This window comes from Cryptotermes secundus, unplaced genomic scaffold (assembly GCF_002891405.2).
Source record: "Cryptotermes secundus unplaced genomic scaffold, Csec_1.0 scaffold413, whole genome shotgun sequence".
NCBI classification, from domain to species: Eukaryota; Metazoa; Arthropoda; class Insecta; order Blattodea; family Kalotermitidae; genus Cryptotermes; species Cryptotermes secundus.
In genome coordinates, this window is record NW_019723309.1 from 203,811 (window position 1) to 222,611 (window position 18,801).

An 18,801-nucleotide genomic window follows, 5' to 3' on the forward strand; every position below is an offset into this window, starting at 1 on the left:
AACTATACCGACTGAGCGACCGCTGCTTCTTGGCGAAGTTTAGTGCCAACATTTTGTGGATAGAGGGTGTCTCATGGTCAGCGCAATGAATCCCCATGGTGATTAATTTTGGTTTTCTAGACCAGAGCTGCTATTTCCTTGAAATAGCTCCTCAGTTATAATCACGAGGCTGAGTGGACCCTGTCCCAGACCCACTGCTTCTCAGAAAAAATCTGGTAGCGTCGGGAATCGAACCCAGACCTCTGGATCTGTAGCCAGGAACGCTGACCACTAGGCCACAGAGGTGGTCTCCTTTAATATATAATAAGCTAAAATTCTACAAGAGATAGAAGGAAATGTGGTTCTAAAGATGGCATGTCCAGTCTGTGGATTAATTTTTTGGACCACAAATGCATGTTAGTTTTATTTAAAAAATAAGTAAGTTTTTGTCATTTATAAAATTCGAAATGACCATTTTGGTCCACATATGTTTTACTGCAAAAATTTGTGGTCTTTGATTTATAGTATTTTTGTAGTCAGATTCCAGATTGGCAATTTTGCTAACACATTTTCAGACCTAAGAAAGCAAGAAGTTGGGTGTGGAATAGGTGAATGCCGAGAGTCAGTGAGGCCATGCCATGTCTCAGGCATTTAGTCGGTGGCTTCTCAGAATGGCGGCTGGGTTGAATCCCAGGTCAGGTCAGGTCTGGTATGAAGACAGATTAAAACATATGTAGAAATTATGTATGAAATGTTGTTCTAAGTCAGCAGTTACAAATATGAGAATGGTGCCAATCATTGCTATTGTATCTGAGAAATTCATAGTCAGAATCTGTACTTGCATAATGAAACCCCCCCCCAAATGATATTAATACTCTGCAGCAGGGCATGTGGTAGTATTTGGCTGAATCACTATGCTACAATCTGTAAGGTTGTGGGTTCAAGTCCTGATGAGGTGGATTTTTTCAACTGACCTAATCTTTCCAGCTGCACTGTGGGCCCGGGTTTGACTCTAACAGAAATGAGTACCAGAAATCTTCCTGGGAGGTAAAGGGCAGCTGGTGTGTAAGGCAGACAACATTACAACCATCTGTGAGCTGACTATCTAGAGAAAATGTGGGAGTCTCGAAGCCTGACAACCATATGGGCCTTCAGAGCCTGTTACAGGGACAGCTTTACTTTTTTTTTACTTTGTTTGTAGCGTGCAATATTTTCACTTAACAAGAACAAGCTGTTAAAAGGGTACTAACTGAAGTGATATCTGATCCTAAGGTCATCAGCTCACAAGCCTAACACGACCAACTCATGAGTTAAATTGCATTCTGTTGTCAGATTATGAACGTAAAGTACTTAAGTACAGCATTAACAACACAAGATTTGTAGGTCTGTGAGGAAGACAGGCCATGTGAATTCTGCCTGGACTGTGTCGTTCTTTCTCTAGAATGGACAGTAACAATGTAGCCACCTTATATGTGTATTTTCTCTCCTATTTGAGGAACGATAACTTCAAACAATTTTAGCAAGACTCGTAGAGTTTGGTGTGACCATATATATGAATTTAGTATGAAACAGTTATATGTATATTGAAAACTACAAAAGTAAAAATGTAACATAGCTCTTAGTTTGTGTTCAGAATATGTTAAGTAGTGGAGGCCTATGCTGATGGAAATTATACTCATTAGACCAGTAAATTTATAACATGTAGTAGTGTATCATTTATTAAAGCCTCCAAGAAATGAAATGGGGATGAAAGCATTTGAAGCAAATTAGCCATCATGAGTCTTCCTGGAAATCCTTGTTACATAGTAATATGTGATTGAATAGCATGCATGTTGGTATAAATGGAAGGCATAATTTTTTGTATTTGATCCTTAATTTGCAAGAAATCTGTTCATTTCCATAATGTATTGTTTTACAGAACAAAAACTGTTCTAACTCTTATGGACCTGGCACGCAAGGACTCACGAATTCTGCGCAAGAAATCACAGCTGTACCTTTGGAACCTGCTCACTGTTGCTGTGTTCTATTCTCTGCCAGTTGTGCAGCTTGTAATAACCTATCAGCTGGTAAATTATTTTTGTGATTTTGATGACATTTGAATAACTCCATGGTACTGGATCTTATTTTAGTAGGTGGTAGTTAGTCAGAAATTTACTGTTGCTATGGAACGCAGAGTTTCAACAGTGTCATCATGAAGGTCTTCCATTAATTCATGGATGTTTATATGATCTTTTCTCTGACATCAGTTTCTGTTGATTGGTTTAGTGGATTCAGCTGCTAGTATCTGCCTATTGACTAGTTCAGTCAGATACTTAAGACCTGTAAGTCTGAACTTAAGACTGTCACTATAATAGACATAACTATTGTACCACCATTACTTTATCTATTTTCTTATTATCCTTCCATTTTGATGATGATCTCTCAAGTGGTTTCTTTGCATCAAATTTTCTGACCAGAACTGTGTATATTCATACATGCTCTTTTGTGCTACATGTTCGCAGTAGACTTTTATTCAGAGGGTCCTAGGTTTGAGCAGTACCTAGATCTGGGTATGAGATATCTGTGTGTAATATGAAGACCGTTCCTCAGCTGAAACCTTAAATCTGGGAATGATAATACTAGACTTCATGGTTCAGAGCCCATGATGATCTGACCATCATTTGCATCTGTAATTATCACTGGCAGTAACAGAATCTTCCTCATAGGTACTGCTGTCTTGAAAGTGGGTGCTTTCACTTGCACAAACACCATGGGGGTTAAATAAGACCTTGAATGAAGACATTTATACTTAATATCATACCAAAATTAGGTACCATATTGTAGTTAATACCTGCATGAACAAGAAGCATGTTAGAAATTTTGTATATGTTATTATTACAGATTACAGACTCAATGAATCAGTCAAAATGGTGTATCACAGAATACCCACATCTAATCCCAGTGGAATGTAATCTTCACCAAGGTTACTGCATTTCCCTTACCACCATTGAGGTGCATGGTCAATCACCATTCTGTAATCTGTGACAGCCTCAGTATTAGTATTAGCAGATTCAGACTGACAGTGTGAAATCAATCTTTGCTTGCTGCATTGTCTTGAAGGAAAATTTGTCCATATTGCTACAATTATGGATGTGCCTGAGTCGCAGCAAGTCACACTTTTTCATGTAACAGTGTCACATAATATGCACCTTTAATGGTGTCATAATGTGGCATGGGGTGATTACCACCAGAATGTGTGTGATGAATGTAGAGTATGAGGTGCATCTCTTTCAGAACTTCCTCACCGCATCGTGCAAATTTTTGTAGTTCGGTGTGGGGGACTGCTCCTTAGCACTTTGCCATTTGAATTCTGGATTCAGTGAATGCATCCATAATTTGTCCATCATCAAATTGTGATCAAGGATCATTTCTTCCTCTTCTACCAGTGTTGGAAATTGGTGTTAATTCTGTACTGTTTGCAGGTCTTGAAACAGACAGGAAATCAGGATCTCTGCTACTACAACTTCCTTTGTGCGCATCCGTTGGGACTGCTGAGTGACTTCAACCATGTGTTATCTAACATTGGCTATATATTGTTGGGCCTACTGTTCATTTTGCTGACGTATCACAGGGATATCATGCATCGGAAGTCTGACAGTAGACTAGACAAGGTACAGAATTTCCCTATGCTCTCACAGCATGTGTCCACTGATTACCAGTTCAGTTAGTTTTCACCTTGTTTAAATACTTCATATTTAACATATTATGGCCCTTGTGTGACTTTATATGTTGAATTTGCATTGTGTGTACCTTGTTTACTGTATGTACTTTGTTTTGTATTTTTCCCTTTATGTATAGTCTTTCCTTGTCTGTTATCAGTGTAAGATCTACTGCCACCGGGTGAACACCCAATTGCAATAAAATAATAATAATAAAATATTACTCTCTAAGGTTTCCTACAAAAATGTGAATATAATCAGCAATAAACCAGAGGATACTTGACGAATAGGCAGACCTGCTATCAGGTTACTGGATTCAGTTGAAGATTGAAGACAGTGGTCGTTAGAAATTGGGGAAGAAAGTCGCAGGATTGGGACCAATGGAGAGCAATAATAGAAGAGGTCAAGGTTCACTATAGACTCTAGTGCCTGCAGCAGCAGCAGTGGCGGTGGCAGTGGTAGTGGTAGGAGGAGGAGGAGAGGATATGACAATGATGATTAATGCATGCCTTGTGTGCCTGTTTCATGTGTGGAGTTTGAGTGTCATTGGTTGTCGTGCCAGGATGTTATAGAATCTAGTGCTGGGATTGTATCTTAAAGTAGGGCTATGTTATTTCTTTCAAAATCTTCATCACTATATCTGAAAGCATTAATAATGCACTTCCTTCTCATTCAACAAGGAGTGGTATCTAGCTGCGAACATGGAAGGGTTATGTAACAAAGAAGTGGTGGTGGTGGTGGTGGTGGTGTTAAGCAGTAAATAGTAAGTAGTAGTAGTAAAGTAGTTTATGACTGCTGACATGTGTGACTGGTCAGTATATTGCCACATCTGTAGCCTGATACTTGAGCAGCTGTAGAATAAGGCAGTCGTGCCCCCCCCCCACAGTTGTTTTAAAATCGATGTAAAACAGTTCTGCAGGTTTGAACATTTTGTTATTGTTCCAGTACTATGGAATTCCACAGCACTATGGGCTGTTCTATGCAATGGGTGCTGCACTTGTGATGGAGGGTGTGCTCAGTGGTTGCTATCATGTATGCCCTAATCAGTCCAATTTTCAGTTTGGTAAGTAACATTTTAGGAAATGTAGTACCTTTTAATGTAATGTGACGTGGATGGCGCAAGTAGGGGCCACGTAAACTCTGCGGTCTCGCGAGTGACGTCACATACCCCAACTCCTTCCATCATTACGCAATGCTTGGTAAACATTCAGTCCCCTCCCCATGGTGACATAACAGCACTTCCCACAGTGATGTAACAGGGGACACCGTGGTTACTACGCAGCAATAACCAACTTTCGGCAGCGTTCCCCAGCAACGCCTGAAAACACGATGTTACGCAACAGTGGTAGCTATCACATAATTGTTTTCTGTGTTGTCAGTGCGGAAGCTACATGATGAGCAGTATTCGTCAGAGTAACCAGTCAGTTGCAATCTAGCAGTCGCTGAATCAGGTTGTATCGAGTGCATGGCAGGGACTCCAGGAGGAGAAGTAATTGTGTACTGCCGATGGCAGTAGTTGTGAGATTGTAAATTGTGTAAATGTAAGAGCGAGTGTTCAGTAAATTTTCTAGATCCAGAATGGTGTGAAGTTATTTGTCACGTGACCTACCCAACACGTGACAGTAATTTGTGACTCAGTAGACAAAGAGTCTGTAATCATTATTCTGAGTTCTCAGTGTCCATGTACAGCAGAACTATCATTTATTCTTCATTTAAAATTTTTTCCCAATTTAATGTTAAGTTTCAACAGTCCAGATCAATAATTTCAATGATAAATGAACTCCACTTGTCCTTGGTTTAATATTTTAATTAATACTTCACACATGTATATGTTAATGACGTTAAAAATCTTCAGATTATTGAAACACAGTTATATAGGAATTTAATTGAGATACTGTTAACATGTTCAAAGATGCAGAGAAATGAGAATGCTACAGTGCAAAGGATATCTGGAAAAAATATGGACTGTAATAAAAGTAAACCTATCCCCGTACCAGGCTGTGAAGGCCCATAGGGTTGTGAGACGTTAAGGGTCCCACATTATCTAGACAATCGGCTCAAAGATGGCAGTAAGGTTGTCAGCCTTACGCGCTGTCCACGCTTTACTCCCTAGGAAAATTATTTAATTAATTCTAGGTACTCATTTCTGTTAGAGGCTGAGTTGACTCCAGGGCCATAGTGCGGCGGAAAGGATTAGGTCAATTGAAAAAAAATCCAAGGACCTCATTGGGACTTGAACCCCCGAACTTCCGACTTGTAGCATAGCCCCTCAACCAACTACACTACTGCGTGCCCCCACGGATTGTGGTACCGATTCATATTTTCCAGTCATATTTATTTTTAGCATGGTTTAAACAGAAGATGTTTTGGTTCATGTCTCTCAGTAGAAATATATTTAGAAACCTGCATACCTGATATTCTGGAACTAAGTTGTTGAATTCATATTCAGATGTTACATCATCAGCTGAATATCAGTGCATGTTTTTGTGTGTTCAGATCAGACTCTGCTGCTTTGGAAGGGTGCAGAATAGCAGTATCATGGTTAAGAACCAACATGAAGTTGTAGTGTATTCTTCACATCAGTCATTCATTTTGTGGTTGCTTATGTTGGAAATGGTTCCATACACCTTGCATTGTGGAGAGGCTGGGAAGAATGATAAGATCTTAATCCAAAATCCATACAGCAATAGAGAACTGCTGTTTGTATTAATTATTGGAATTGAAAGTATATTGGAGTGAATTGTGGATTTGCTTCCAGATACAAGCTTTATGTACGTGATCTCAATGATGTGCATGCTGAAGATTTACCAGACACGACACCCTGATATAAATGCCAGTGCTTATACTACATTTGGTGTGCTGGCACTGGTTATTCTCGTTGGAATGTGTGGTGTTCTTTGGGGAACCGTGTACTTCTGGATTTGTTTCACAGTAGTACATCTGGTGACATGTCTAGCATTAAGCGCTCAGATATATTACATGGGCCGATGGAAGCTGGGTGAGTAGTTAGTCTGACTGAGTTGTGTGGCATTTTTGAGAGAGGAATGTACTTCTGAATTGATTTCACTCTACTATATACGATGATATGTTTATCTGTAAGTACTCAAATGTATTATGTGGGTCATGGGAAGCTTTCTGAGTAATTACTCTGATCTTTATGTGTGGTGTTCCTAGGGGAACAGTGACATTGTCAGTTTGTATAACTGTAAATGATCAGGTTATATGGTGTGGGTCACTGGAAGCTTGGTTAGTAGTTATTCTGATCTTGATGTGTGGTGAGATCTTTAGTTTTATGACCTGTGTATTCTGGCAGGTGGATAGTAACCAACATTTCAAAGGAGCATTGATACCCTCCTAATGGACTGCTTGGTGTCATAGCCCAGAAGCCATAGTATGCATCTTCACCATAAAGAAATCTTGAGATCTTAAAAATTTTAACTGTTCTTCTTTTGGCTTATTTTCGACTTACCCATCGTCTGGCATGTAAAAGACAAAAAGACAAAAAACCATGACGTTTTGGAGACTGGATCTATCTCCGAAACGTCGTGGTTTTTTGTCTTTTTGTCTTTTACATACCAGACGATGGGTGAAGTCCAAAATAAGCCAAAAGAAGTACAGTATACACCATCGTCAGAATCCTTTCAAGTCTATTTTAACTGTTGTTTTGTATAGGCATGAAACCTTATGTCTTACTTTTAGGGCAGAATATAAAGTGAGAGTGCTTGAGATAAAACTGCTGAGTAAGATTCAATCCCCTAGGAACGATGAAACAGCAGGGGACGGGGAAAATTATGCTGATATGTATCTTGCATGTAACATTGTTAAAATCATTAAATATGGTTAAGATGGATGGAACATGTAGAATTCATGGAACAGATGAGAGATGCATAGAGAACTTTGCTTGAGAATTCTAAAATTGAGAGACTTTGGAAGGATAATGTTATAATGGGTGTCGAAAAATAGGGTGTGAAGATCTATGCTATGTATACTGGTTTCAACCGGCACAGGTTAGGTTCTACACTGAATTGTTCTGATCGTGATAATGAACCTTTGGGTTTCATAAAAGTGGAGTTTATTATTAAAGTGTAAGTCCCATTTAAGGTTTCTTTTGGGAGCAACGGATCTGTACACTAAACTAAAGAAAATATTAAATGGAGGTAATTTAAAACAGGTTATTGACCTCAGGTCACAGAAATGGAACACTAAAGGAACACTCTTTTAGTGTTCCACGTGAGGGAATTTTAAACGGAAGATCTATGCTATACAATGTGTTGTATACCTGTTGACTAATGAAGACTTCATCAGTTTTTCTAAAACTTTAGACACTTCTAAAATAACATACTCACTCTTTGCAGTCTAACTGTGCAGTATACCCAATTATTATAATTTTGAATTTCAAATTGTGATACTTGTTTTCAGACCCGGGAGTGTTCAGGAGGGTTACTTCAGTGTTGTACAATGATCTCAGAGCTAGCCCTTGGCAATGTATAAAGCCTGCTTACCCAAACAGAATGGTACTGCTCGTGTTAGGTAAGCTGTTATATATTTTGAATATATTAATAATTTACCACTTATAGTTGTGCATCATCACATTTTAACTTACAACAATAAGTATACCTTTTTCTCTAGTAATATGCCCCCAAATGAGGCCAGAAACCATATTTTAAACTTAGAATACAGAATTTTTTCTTATGACAATAAGTAATAAGGCAACCCACATAAAAGTGGATAAGTCAGAGAAAGAAAGAAGAACAAGAGGTTCATTAACATTTTACATGTTTTTGATGAGACATATTACATGCCGTTTCTGTCGTCATGCGATATGAAAGAGATAACTCATTAAAGTATGAATACAGTGTGTTTGTTAGATTTATGTTAAAATATGTAGCCAAGCTCTCAAATATTTTATATCCACAATGCATGTTCTTTTTGTGTCACCTGAAAATGGTGCTCAGATTGTAAGAGTCAGATTTGTAACAGTTTTGTTCATTACAGAGGAAACATTTAAATTCTTCTGGCAGTTTCAAGTTAATGGACTGTTGTATCAGTGACTGTTATGTTTAGTATTTCTGCAAACAGAAAGTTTAATGTTAGGTGATAAAGAATCATCTTTTTCCCATTTTTTGTTTATTCTCCTCCTCATTATGCTGTTTCTCATTCTCTGCAGGTCTCATGTTCCAGCATATTAACGTGATCAAGCATATAATGACGCGGTTCTTCTCTGTTTTACAATGAAAGTGCACTGTAGCATTTTGTTTTGTTTTAGTTTTATTTTTGTCAGCTATATGTTACATTAAATGAAATTTCACAATTCTGAAACTGGTAGCTGTAATCACTGATTTTCCCTCAAACAGAAACCAGAGAAATAATAAGCCAAGAGATATAGTTGAGCTTCATGCATTTGTGAGGGTATCTTTATTGTGTTTCTTTTCTCTCCTCTCCCTGTCTTTGAGTGTGATATTGTTGCAGGAAATGTATGTAATTGGGCATTGGCTATTGTGGGCTTCCTTTACCACTTAAAGGACTTCGCTACCTATTTGTTGTCCATCTTTATGGCCAACCTTTTGCTGTACTGCATGTTCTACATTATGATGAAGGTATGATTAATATTTTCTAGCATATTCTCATACCAAAGGCCTCAGATTTTCTGTTTTGGATAGGTGTAGTGACTATGCTGTGGGCTGGATGATGAAGGAATTAGGGATTCAGTTCCCAGAAGGGACAAGAGATTTTCTCTTCTCCACAGTGTCCAGGTGGCTCTGGAGTTAATGTGTCTTCCTGTTCAGTAGTTACTAGGGGCTTCTTCCCCAGAGGTGAATTGGCCAGGGTGTGAAGCTGAAAATTTGCCTCTACATAATGCAAAGGTTGAAATGCATGGTGTTATACTTCTGTTCCTCCATACATATTCATGTTATGGTGCATAATTAACCCAGGAAGGGAGTGGATTTCAGTGGTCTAAATAAGGAATTCATACCCTTCAGATGTTGACATGATGACTGGGTGTGTGTCTATATACCCATCAGATGTTGACATGATGACTGGATGTGTATATACCCATCAGATGTTGACACGACTGGATGTGTGTGTATATATATATATACACACACACACACACACACACACACATCAGATGTTGACACAGTGACTGGATGTGTCTATATACCTATCAGATGTTGACACGATGACTGGATGTGTGTCTGTATACCCGTCAGATGTTGACATCGTGACTGGGCGTGTGCCTATATACCCATCAGATGTTGGCATGATGACTGTATGTGTGTATATACCAATCAGATGTTGACATGGTGACTGGATGTGTCTATATACCCATCAGATGTTGACATGATGACTGGATGTGTGTATATATACCCATCAGATGTTGTCACGATGGCTGGATGTGTGTCTATATACCCATCAGATGTTGACACGATGGCTGGACGTGTCTGTATACACACCAAATGTTGACATGGTGACTGGATGTGTGCCTATATACCCATCAGATGTTGACATGATGACTGGATGTGTGTATATATACCCATCAGATGTTGTCATGATGGCTGGATGTGTGTCTATATACCCATCAGATGTTGACACGATGGCTGGACGTGTCTGTATACACACCAAATGTTGACATGGTGACTGGATGTGTGTCTATATACCCATCAGATGTTGACATGATGACTGGATGTGTGTATATATACCCATCAGATGTTGTCATGATGGCTGGATGTGTGTCTATATACCCATCAGATGTTGACATGGTGACTGGACGTGCCTGTATACCCATCAGATGTTGACATGGTGACTGGACGTGTCTGTATACACATCAGATGTTGACATGATGACTGGATGTGTGTATATATACCCATCAGATGTTGACATGATGACTGGACGTGTGTCTGTATACACATCAGATGTTGACATGATGACTGGACGTGTGCCTATATACCCATCAGATGTTGACATGATGACTGTGTGTGTCTATATACCCATCAGATGTTGACATGATGACTGGATGTGTGTCTGTGGTGGGCGAGTTAAGGCATGAGCGCAGCATTTTTAAAGGAAATCTAAAAAAATGTATTAAAAGACCAAGAAGATTGTGTTAGGAATTTTTATAATTAAGGGTATGGCCTCACTTAGCCTCCTGTTCAATCAGTACCCGGGGCTTTTTCCCTGGGGTAAGGCGGCCTGAGCGTGAAGCTGACCACTCACCTCCAATTAATGCCTAGGTCAAGAAAACATGTATATATACATTCACTCCCCCTATACCTCTTCATGGTGTAGTACTTAATTAGTTAAGCACAGTGACACCTTTATCTAGATTGTGAGGATGTGAACTGGATTTAGATTGTGACGTAGTCTAGAGGTAATGTTCCCATCAGGAAAGCGTCCAGTAATGAGCTTTGTAGCTAGTATTGTTAGTGTTTTGGGTTATGTCATCAGAGATTTAGGTAGTTGTGTTTAAATATTTCATTTTTCTCCCCATTCCCTCACATCTCTTTGTGTTCATAATCTTACTTTTACCCCTCATCTCATAATGCATTATCACACTCATGGGAACAGTTCCTGTCCTCATAGCTTCTTACTCAAACTGTTCCGACCATAACAGAGGTTTAAGTTTAGGTTCACTTATTTTTTGTTCCTGAGTAGTTAAATTGGCTCCCTCCCCCTTCTTTTATTTTCTTATATTATGTATATTTTCCATACTCTTATGGTTTCTTACAGCTTTGCCACCGGGAACGGATCTTGCCGCAGCCACTCGTATACATTCTCCTGTCATTTGCTTCATGGGGAGCTGCTCTCTACTTCTTCTTCAACAAGTCAATATCATGGGCGGTTAGTAGCAAATCCCAGTATATGTGGTTGTGATTTTCATGGCATGATTAAGCTGCTTTGCTCTATGTTAATAAGTGCAGACAAAATGAGTAAACTAGAGAAGGACCCAGGATTCTTTGACATGAACAAAAAATTATTTCTTCTCTTAGCTATCTGATACATATGCTAAAAGGTAGGTAGGTTGGTAGGTGGATAGATAGATGCATGAATGGACGGACAGACAGACGGAGTATTTACACTATTAATAATTCCTTAGTATAGTACATATACAAGTGGCTAAAATTACGCTACACTTAAAATATGTTTTGTAAGCAAATTAATATGCCTTGTAAATTACTGTGCATATAAATTCAACCAATATCCAAATAACAGTGTCTACAATGACAATGACAAGGTTTATGTGTATGTGTATAATACGGATATATGCATATTCTACACATAGAAATGTACACGTGTGCACCGGAATCCATAGTTTAATGCTCCTAAATTTAAGATTTTCCCTCATTTAGCATTAGATTTTAATGATTTCAAGTCAATAAACTCACTGCTAAATTACCTTAATGTTCAAGTCTCCTGGTCCCCAGAGAAACCTTAAATAAGGGTGTCATTGTGTTGTAACCGTACTTCCCTCGTCAAAATCATATAATTAAGAGTATGAACTATTTATGCATTGTTTAATACCGTGAGAGACGCTCCATCGGCGAGATACCATCCCGGGACCTTCTAGTTGTAATTCAGCTATTGTCCTTAGGCTAAGGGTGCCGCTATTGTCCCTAACGCCGCCTGTTTACTCCCAGCATATCATAAACCCATGAACTGGCCGTGTACGAGACGAGCCAGGAGGGGTCTTGGATTACTTGAAGACCTACAGAGGTTTATGGGCATCTCGAAAATTACGAATGTAGGCCAGATGTTGGGCCCGACCCTTGGTTTTCCCTTTTTATTTTCTTGTTTTTCGGATGCCAACTGGGGGGACTTGTAAAGATGGGTGTCGGTTATAGGGGGCGGAGGAAGACAGGAGTTGGAATGTAGATAGAGAGGAGAGATGTGTTTAAGAGTAGTGGTAGCTAGTCGGCGGACGGAGCGGCTAGCTAGGAGAATAATGTACGGATTCATCATTAATGAAATTTTAAATTAAAACTGCCATCCACGGCGTGTTCTGGAGATCCCGGATTGATTTACCCCGAAGTGTGTTCCACTCCCATCTCCAAAGCACCCGTATCCCTGAGAGAAAGAACTCAAGCTCGAGTGACTGTCGTGGCAACTGTAAGTCAGCGGTCGGCTGCAGTGTATACAAATGTAGAACTATGTACAGAATTTACAATCAGACATGATTGCTTTAATCTTTACAATTCTTTATTTGGATCTGTTGTAACACAAGACTGAAACTATCTAGGTCAACATTACCTTAGCTACATGTCTCAGCTTTTAAAGCCATCATCAGGCAAATACATGGTTACTGCACTCACTCACTGTTGAACTGCATTGCAATGTGACAGTAGAGCTGGGTACTTGACATCTGTGTTACACTATAATAATACATGGTTACTGCACTCACAGTATTGAACTCCATTTCAGTGTGACAGTAGAGCTGGATACTTACACTATAATAATACAAGGTATAAAAATACAATAAAATCATAAAATTATTATAAAATGAAAGTTATACAATAAAATGCTATTCATGTAATGTTAATCTTTTCTTAGTTATATGAGCTCATCAACACATTATAAAATGTGAGTCAAAAGAATTCTTTCAGTGCCACATTAAATTGTTTACTATCAGTATATTAGTGTGTTGTCACGTGTGTGGTTGTATGTGTGGCGAAAATAACAGGTTCTAGATTGGATTGGATTTATTGGCACTATGGTTACAACCTCTCTTAATCACACTCAGTTATGATGCTATCGCTGTTCTACACACTTTCTGTTCACCGTTGCACATTCAGTTAGATTCTGTGACTTCACTAGTGTTCTCATGGCAACAGATCTCAACACAGAATCTAGCGCTTCAAATCACTATGAAGTATTCTTGTTATTTCATCTTCAGTCACTTTGTAATCCTCTGTCCTAATCTGTACACAGGGCCGCGCCATAGCTCAAGCGGTTAGTCGCTGGCTAGCGGCCTCCGTAGTCTAGAGGTAATGTTCCCACCTCATGACTCGTAGTACACGGGTTCAAATACCCGGCGGAGGTCGTCGAATTTTTAAGGGCGGAAAAATTCAGGGAACAAGTCCTCCAGGAGGGACTTTAAGCTGTGTGTCCCGTGTCGTAACTTTACGGCACGTAAAAGAACCTCATATCCCCAAAGGGGATCACTGAGCCAAAATTCCAGGACGTTTCCTGCCCAACAGCAGTCTCTAATACCTCTGATAGAGGGGGGAAGCATTATAGACACCGCTAAGCAAGTGGCTGAACTCGCTTGCTCGGCGGGACTGATGGTAAGCACCAGTACCGGTAGGATATAGAGACTGGTAGAAATCATAGAGGGAAGCACAATGGACCACTATAGGTCTCAGTGCATGGGGAAACCCACCCTCTCCAATAACTAACTAACACATACCAGACACTATTGCATCACATCCCAGAAGGCACTAATCTCCATTGTCACTGCCATGACGATCCCAAATCTCTCACCCAGCCTGTGTTCTACAAGACAGCAGGTAAAATTATAGCTTCTGTACTCTTAACCTTGTAAATTGTGTAGGCCAGTGTTTGTTCTTCATATAGTAATATATAGGTACGTGTACTTGTAATTCCATTATGAATAATGTTCCAGCTAACACCAGCAGAGTCCAGGACTTACAACCAGCCATGCGAGATTTTGGACTTCTTTGACAAACATGACATTTGGCACTTCCTATCAGCTACCAGCATGTTCTTTTCATTTATGGTGAGTATTATATTTGTAGATAATGAGGAGCTTCATAACTTGTACTCTTCTCCAAGTATAAGTAGAATGATCAGGTCAAGGAGGATGAGGTAGGCAGGGCATATAGCATGAATGGGGGAGAAGATGAATGCATATAGGATATTGGTGGGAAAGCCAGAAGGAAAGAGACCACTGGGAAGACCAAGGTATAGGTGGATGGATAATATTAAACAAGACCTTAGGATAGGGTGGTATGGACTGGAGTTGTCTGGCTCAGGATAGGGACCAGCGGAAGACTTTTGTGAGCATGGTAATGAACCTTTGGGTTCCATAAAATTATGAGAAATTCCTTAGTAGCTGCACAACTGACAGCTTCTCAAGAAGGGCTCAGCTCTATGATACAGTTAGTTATTTATGTCTGACTGGTGTCTCCTGCCTTGTATTTTGGAGGTCCTGGGCTTGTATTTGGCCCTGAGCCCTTGTTTTCAGTGGGTTTCCTGAGCTCCTCCACAAAACTTCTTTAAGATGAAGCACAGCCATTCTGTCACATACCCTTTTTAGTCATTTGATTAGAGCCACACTGTCATTTGAGGCTATGTAACTTACACACGTGAAAAAGTGCCATTAAATAGCCAAACAGTTGCTGTCATTAGATTTCTAACTACATTCTGTTTATAGCCACACTGAAGACAAACATTGGCTGTTTATTGTTGTTTATTTTCTCTCCTCTAGTCTTTTATGTTTGTCCTCTCAAATGTAAAATAATATTATGTTATAAATGCTTTCATACAACTAGACACCATATTGCTAATAGATGTAAATTGAGGTCAATCAAGTTTTAAAATTAAAATTTCGAAGGAGTATGCGTAAGGATGAAGTAATGTTAAATAACCAAGTTCTGAAATCTGACAAACACTGCTGAAGAGACAGTAGATATTTTTCATTGGTAACTGGTTGAGGGGCTATGCTACAAGCCGGAAGGTCGTGGGTTCAAATTTTGTTGAGGTCATTGGATTTCTTTTCAATTGACCTAATCCTTCCAGCCGCACTATGGCCCTGGGGTTCACTCAGCCTCCTAACAGAAATGAGTACCAGGAATTAATTAAATAATTTTCCTGGGGAGTAGAGCACGGCCGGCGCATAAGGCTGACAACCTTACTGCCATCTTTGAGCCAGTTGTCTAGATAATGTGGGACCCTCAACGTCTCACAACCCTACGGGCCTTCACGGCCTGGTACAGGGATAGCTTTACTTTTTTTTAACAGTGAATAGGTTAAGAGTAATGTTATATTTTAGCGTCCTGTTGCACTGATTTATGTTCATGATTTATTCTGAGTATAACACATGCAGTCACAGGAGCAAGACACAACACAAAGCACAATACACACAAGAAAGTAGGAAGAATACTCCAATAGAAGAAGATAGGTGTGACTCGTGTATTGAGATACGACATAAGGATGACAAATCCTGAACAGTTTTAATATTTTTAATATTTAAAATTTATCGATGTATATGACAAATATGTATTTTAGTTATTTTAGAATAAAGACAACAGGGCATGCAATGAAGTAGTTCGACGTACATCAAAAAGCACCTGAAGATGGCACTTTTGTGCTGAAACATGTAGTGCAAGAGAGAAGAGTAAGGTGAATAAATGTATGCACTGTAAGACGGTCAGAATAAATCATGAAGGTTAAGAGTATTTTATTTTAATACTTGCTTAATGTTATTTTTTCTTTGCACAGGTTTTGTTAACGTTGGATGATGACTTAGTTTTTGTTCATCGCAGTAAAATAGCAGTTTTCTGAATCAAGTCAATGGAATGGTCTTCATGGTGCTAAACTTCTGTGATTCCTACATGGCTGTTTGAATGTGTGTTGTAATTTAAAATGTTAAACATTTATTGCTGTTTGAATGAGGGTATGACCCTTTTAAAGTGTTAATAATTTCTAAATGTTATTACTGGCAGTGGAGTAGGTACCAAACTTGCCCTCAGGTATCTTTATGATTGAGGAGTTTAATTTAAGTCTGAGTATTGAAAACATTATCACAGTTGAAGCTAAGGGTGGTTTATATCATTTGTTTGCAGATATCCTATCATTAATTTAAACAGAAGGAAACTTTAATAGCTGTGAACTGCAACTTATGTTAAAGAAGTTATTTTATATCTGTTTCATTTTATGTTTTATTATTATATGTATGACAATAGGTTAAAATGTTTTGTACAGTTGAGCACCCTTCTCCATTCTCTGACAGTGATGATTGCTGCTGGAGCAATTTATTTGCTTGCATGAAATGTCATAATAACAATAACAAAATGTCAGAGATTACAAGCCTTATACTGATTCAATTAATTTCACCAGTTTTGTTAACTACTGGGTCAGTACATATTATTTATTGCCTGTTTATTTACGTGTGCTTAAAAATAGTATATTAAATAATGTTTAGATTGTAAGGTTTGAGGCTTTCACGGTGGTGACTATGAAGAAAGCAGTCTTCTGGGATTCGGCAGCGTGTATATGTGGTGTTAACCGATGTTTCGGAGGAACGTCGGTTAACACCACATATACACGGTGCCGAATCCCAGAAGACTGCTTTCTTCAATGTTTAGATTAGTACACTGTTGCATTATTGTATTATTATACCACTAGAAAAATATAATATTGCATCCATTATAAATTCTGTGCCTCCTTTAGGAGATGGGCTCATATTCAGGAGTTGAACACTGCTTTCTGAATGCGTGTACAATTAGCTTTCACATCCAGTAGTGTGGAGACATTTCTGAATGTGTCTGCCTAATTCACCCATCCATGTAAGTGCAATATGGTCACTTGTTTGACACAGAGAAAGACTTGCATACAACTTATCTCTTTTCACTAATGAGATATGTGTATGGATGGTAATAAATAATAAGTACTGACTGAGATATTACACATATTTTTATTGTTACATTGCATTTGTAAAAGGAAGAGACTAAGAAAGAATGTTAAAAATCCACAGAGATTTTGTTACAAATTTTGCTTCTTATCAGGGTTTTAGCACTAAATTCTATGTTGTATTTGATGTTGTCACGGTGGTGACTGAATAGTATGGTCTTCTAGGTTGTAAAACTGTGTAGTTTGGATAAAGCCCAATGTTTTAGATGAACATATAAGCGGCCTCCATAGTCCAGGGGTAACGTTCCCACCTCATGACTCAAACCCGGCGGAGGTCGTCTAATTTTTAAGGGCGGAAAAATTCAGGGAACAAGTCCTCCAGGAGGGACTTTAAGCTGTGGGTCCTGTGTCGTAGATTTACGGCTTGTAAAAGATCCTCATGTCTCTAGGAGACCTCTGAGCAAAATTAGGCAACAATTTCCTGACCAAGTAGTTTCCAATGCCTCTGGTAGATGGGGGGAAATATCAGGTACTGACGGCCGACCTCGTTGGCGCAACGGGGCTGATAGCACGCACCTGTACCGGTAGGGTATGGAGACAGTAGAAATTAAAGGGGGACGCACAGTGGACCAATAACTGGTCTAAGTGCATGGGGAAACCCACCCCCTCTAATAATAATAATAATAATAGATGAACATATCACCTCTGTCTTTAGGACTGAAGAGTGCGACTAGCAGGCTTAACGCAGCTTACTACCTGCTGCTGCTGGTTTATTGCTTGGCTTTCTGTTCAGCCCTGAAGATGAGGCAGCATGTTCCAGTGAACCTTGGGCTTTCCCCTAACTGCATGATGTTACAAGCCAGAAAACAATGCTCCTGAAATGCAGTGTTGTTTCAGTTTGTAAATAGCTTTCAGGTGAGAAGTGGAACAAAATATGTACATCTTACTGTAGAATTTTAAGATATGCAGAAAACTGCCAATTTAGCATTTTTATTTCAAGTTATATTGTATGGATTAATATATTAATATTTCAGATTTTGTGATCTGAATTGATATATCTAATTAAACTGCTCAAAGTTAGTTAGATTTTTCAGCTTATGATACTAATTCAGTTTTAAAAATGACTGATAATAGGTTTTTGATTGACTTGTTCTCCAAGATGTGGTCAGGTGCTTTGTCTAAGCTTCTGTACCGCAGCTCCAAGATGTTTTGAAGATTGCTTGTTTGTTGTGCTAGTATTTAATTTTGTCATCAACTGTGGCAAGCTTACATTCCTCTTTGTCTAACTTTTATCAAAGAATGCATTTAATTTTTTATATACAGCTAATGAGATCTAAAAAAAAAAACATGACAGCAGTGGGGACTTACTTCCATTTAAATGAACTGCAAGGACAGGCAAGGTGCCATTTGAAGAAGTCTCAGTGGGGATTAAATGGAGTCCTGCAACCGTGTTACGTGATGCTGACTCTACAGTATTTAGTTGGAATTACTAAGACTGCTTGCCTTTCTTATATAGTTTTGTGAATCTTATATAGAT

The 18,801-nt window shown here is 38.9% G+C and overlaps 1 protein-coding gene across 1 annotated transcript in view; it reads left to right on the forward strand.

The window, feature by feature from the left end:
- LOC111861776 (SID1 transmembrane family member 1) overlaps nt 1-16,916 on the forward strand; it is a 32,008-nt gene extending 15,092 nt beyond the window's left edge. Inside the window, exons 8-16 of the mRNA XM_023846616.2 lie at nt 1,898-2,045; nt 3,441-3,629; nt 4,623-4,740; nt 6,436-6,675; nt 8,097-8,207; nt 9,147-9,274; nt 11,406-11,516; nt 14,296-14,409; nt 16,134-16,916. Of these exons, the coding sequence (XP_023702384.1) occupies nt 1,898-2,045; nt 3,441-3,629; nt 4,623-4,740; nt 6,436-6,675; nt 8,097-8,207; nt 9,147-9,274; nt 11,406-11,516; nt 14,296-14,409; nt 16,134-16,196 (1,222 nt within the window). The 3' untranslated portion in view covers nt 16,197-16,916. The remainder of the gene's footprint in view (nt 1-1,897; nt 2,046-3,440; nt 3,630-4,622; nt 4,741-6,435; nt 6,676-8,096; nt 8,208-9,146; nt 9,275-11,405; nt 11,517-14,295; nt 14,410-16,133) is intronic.
- The last annotated feature ends 1,885 nt before the right edge of the window (nt 16,917-18,801 follow it).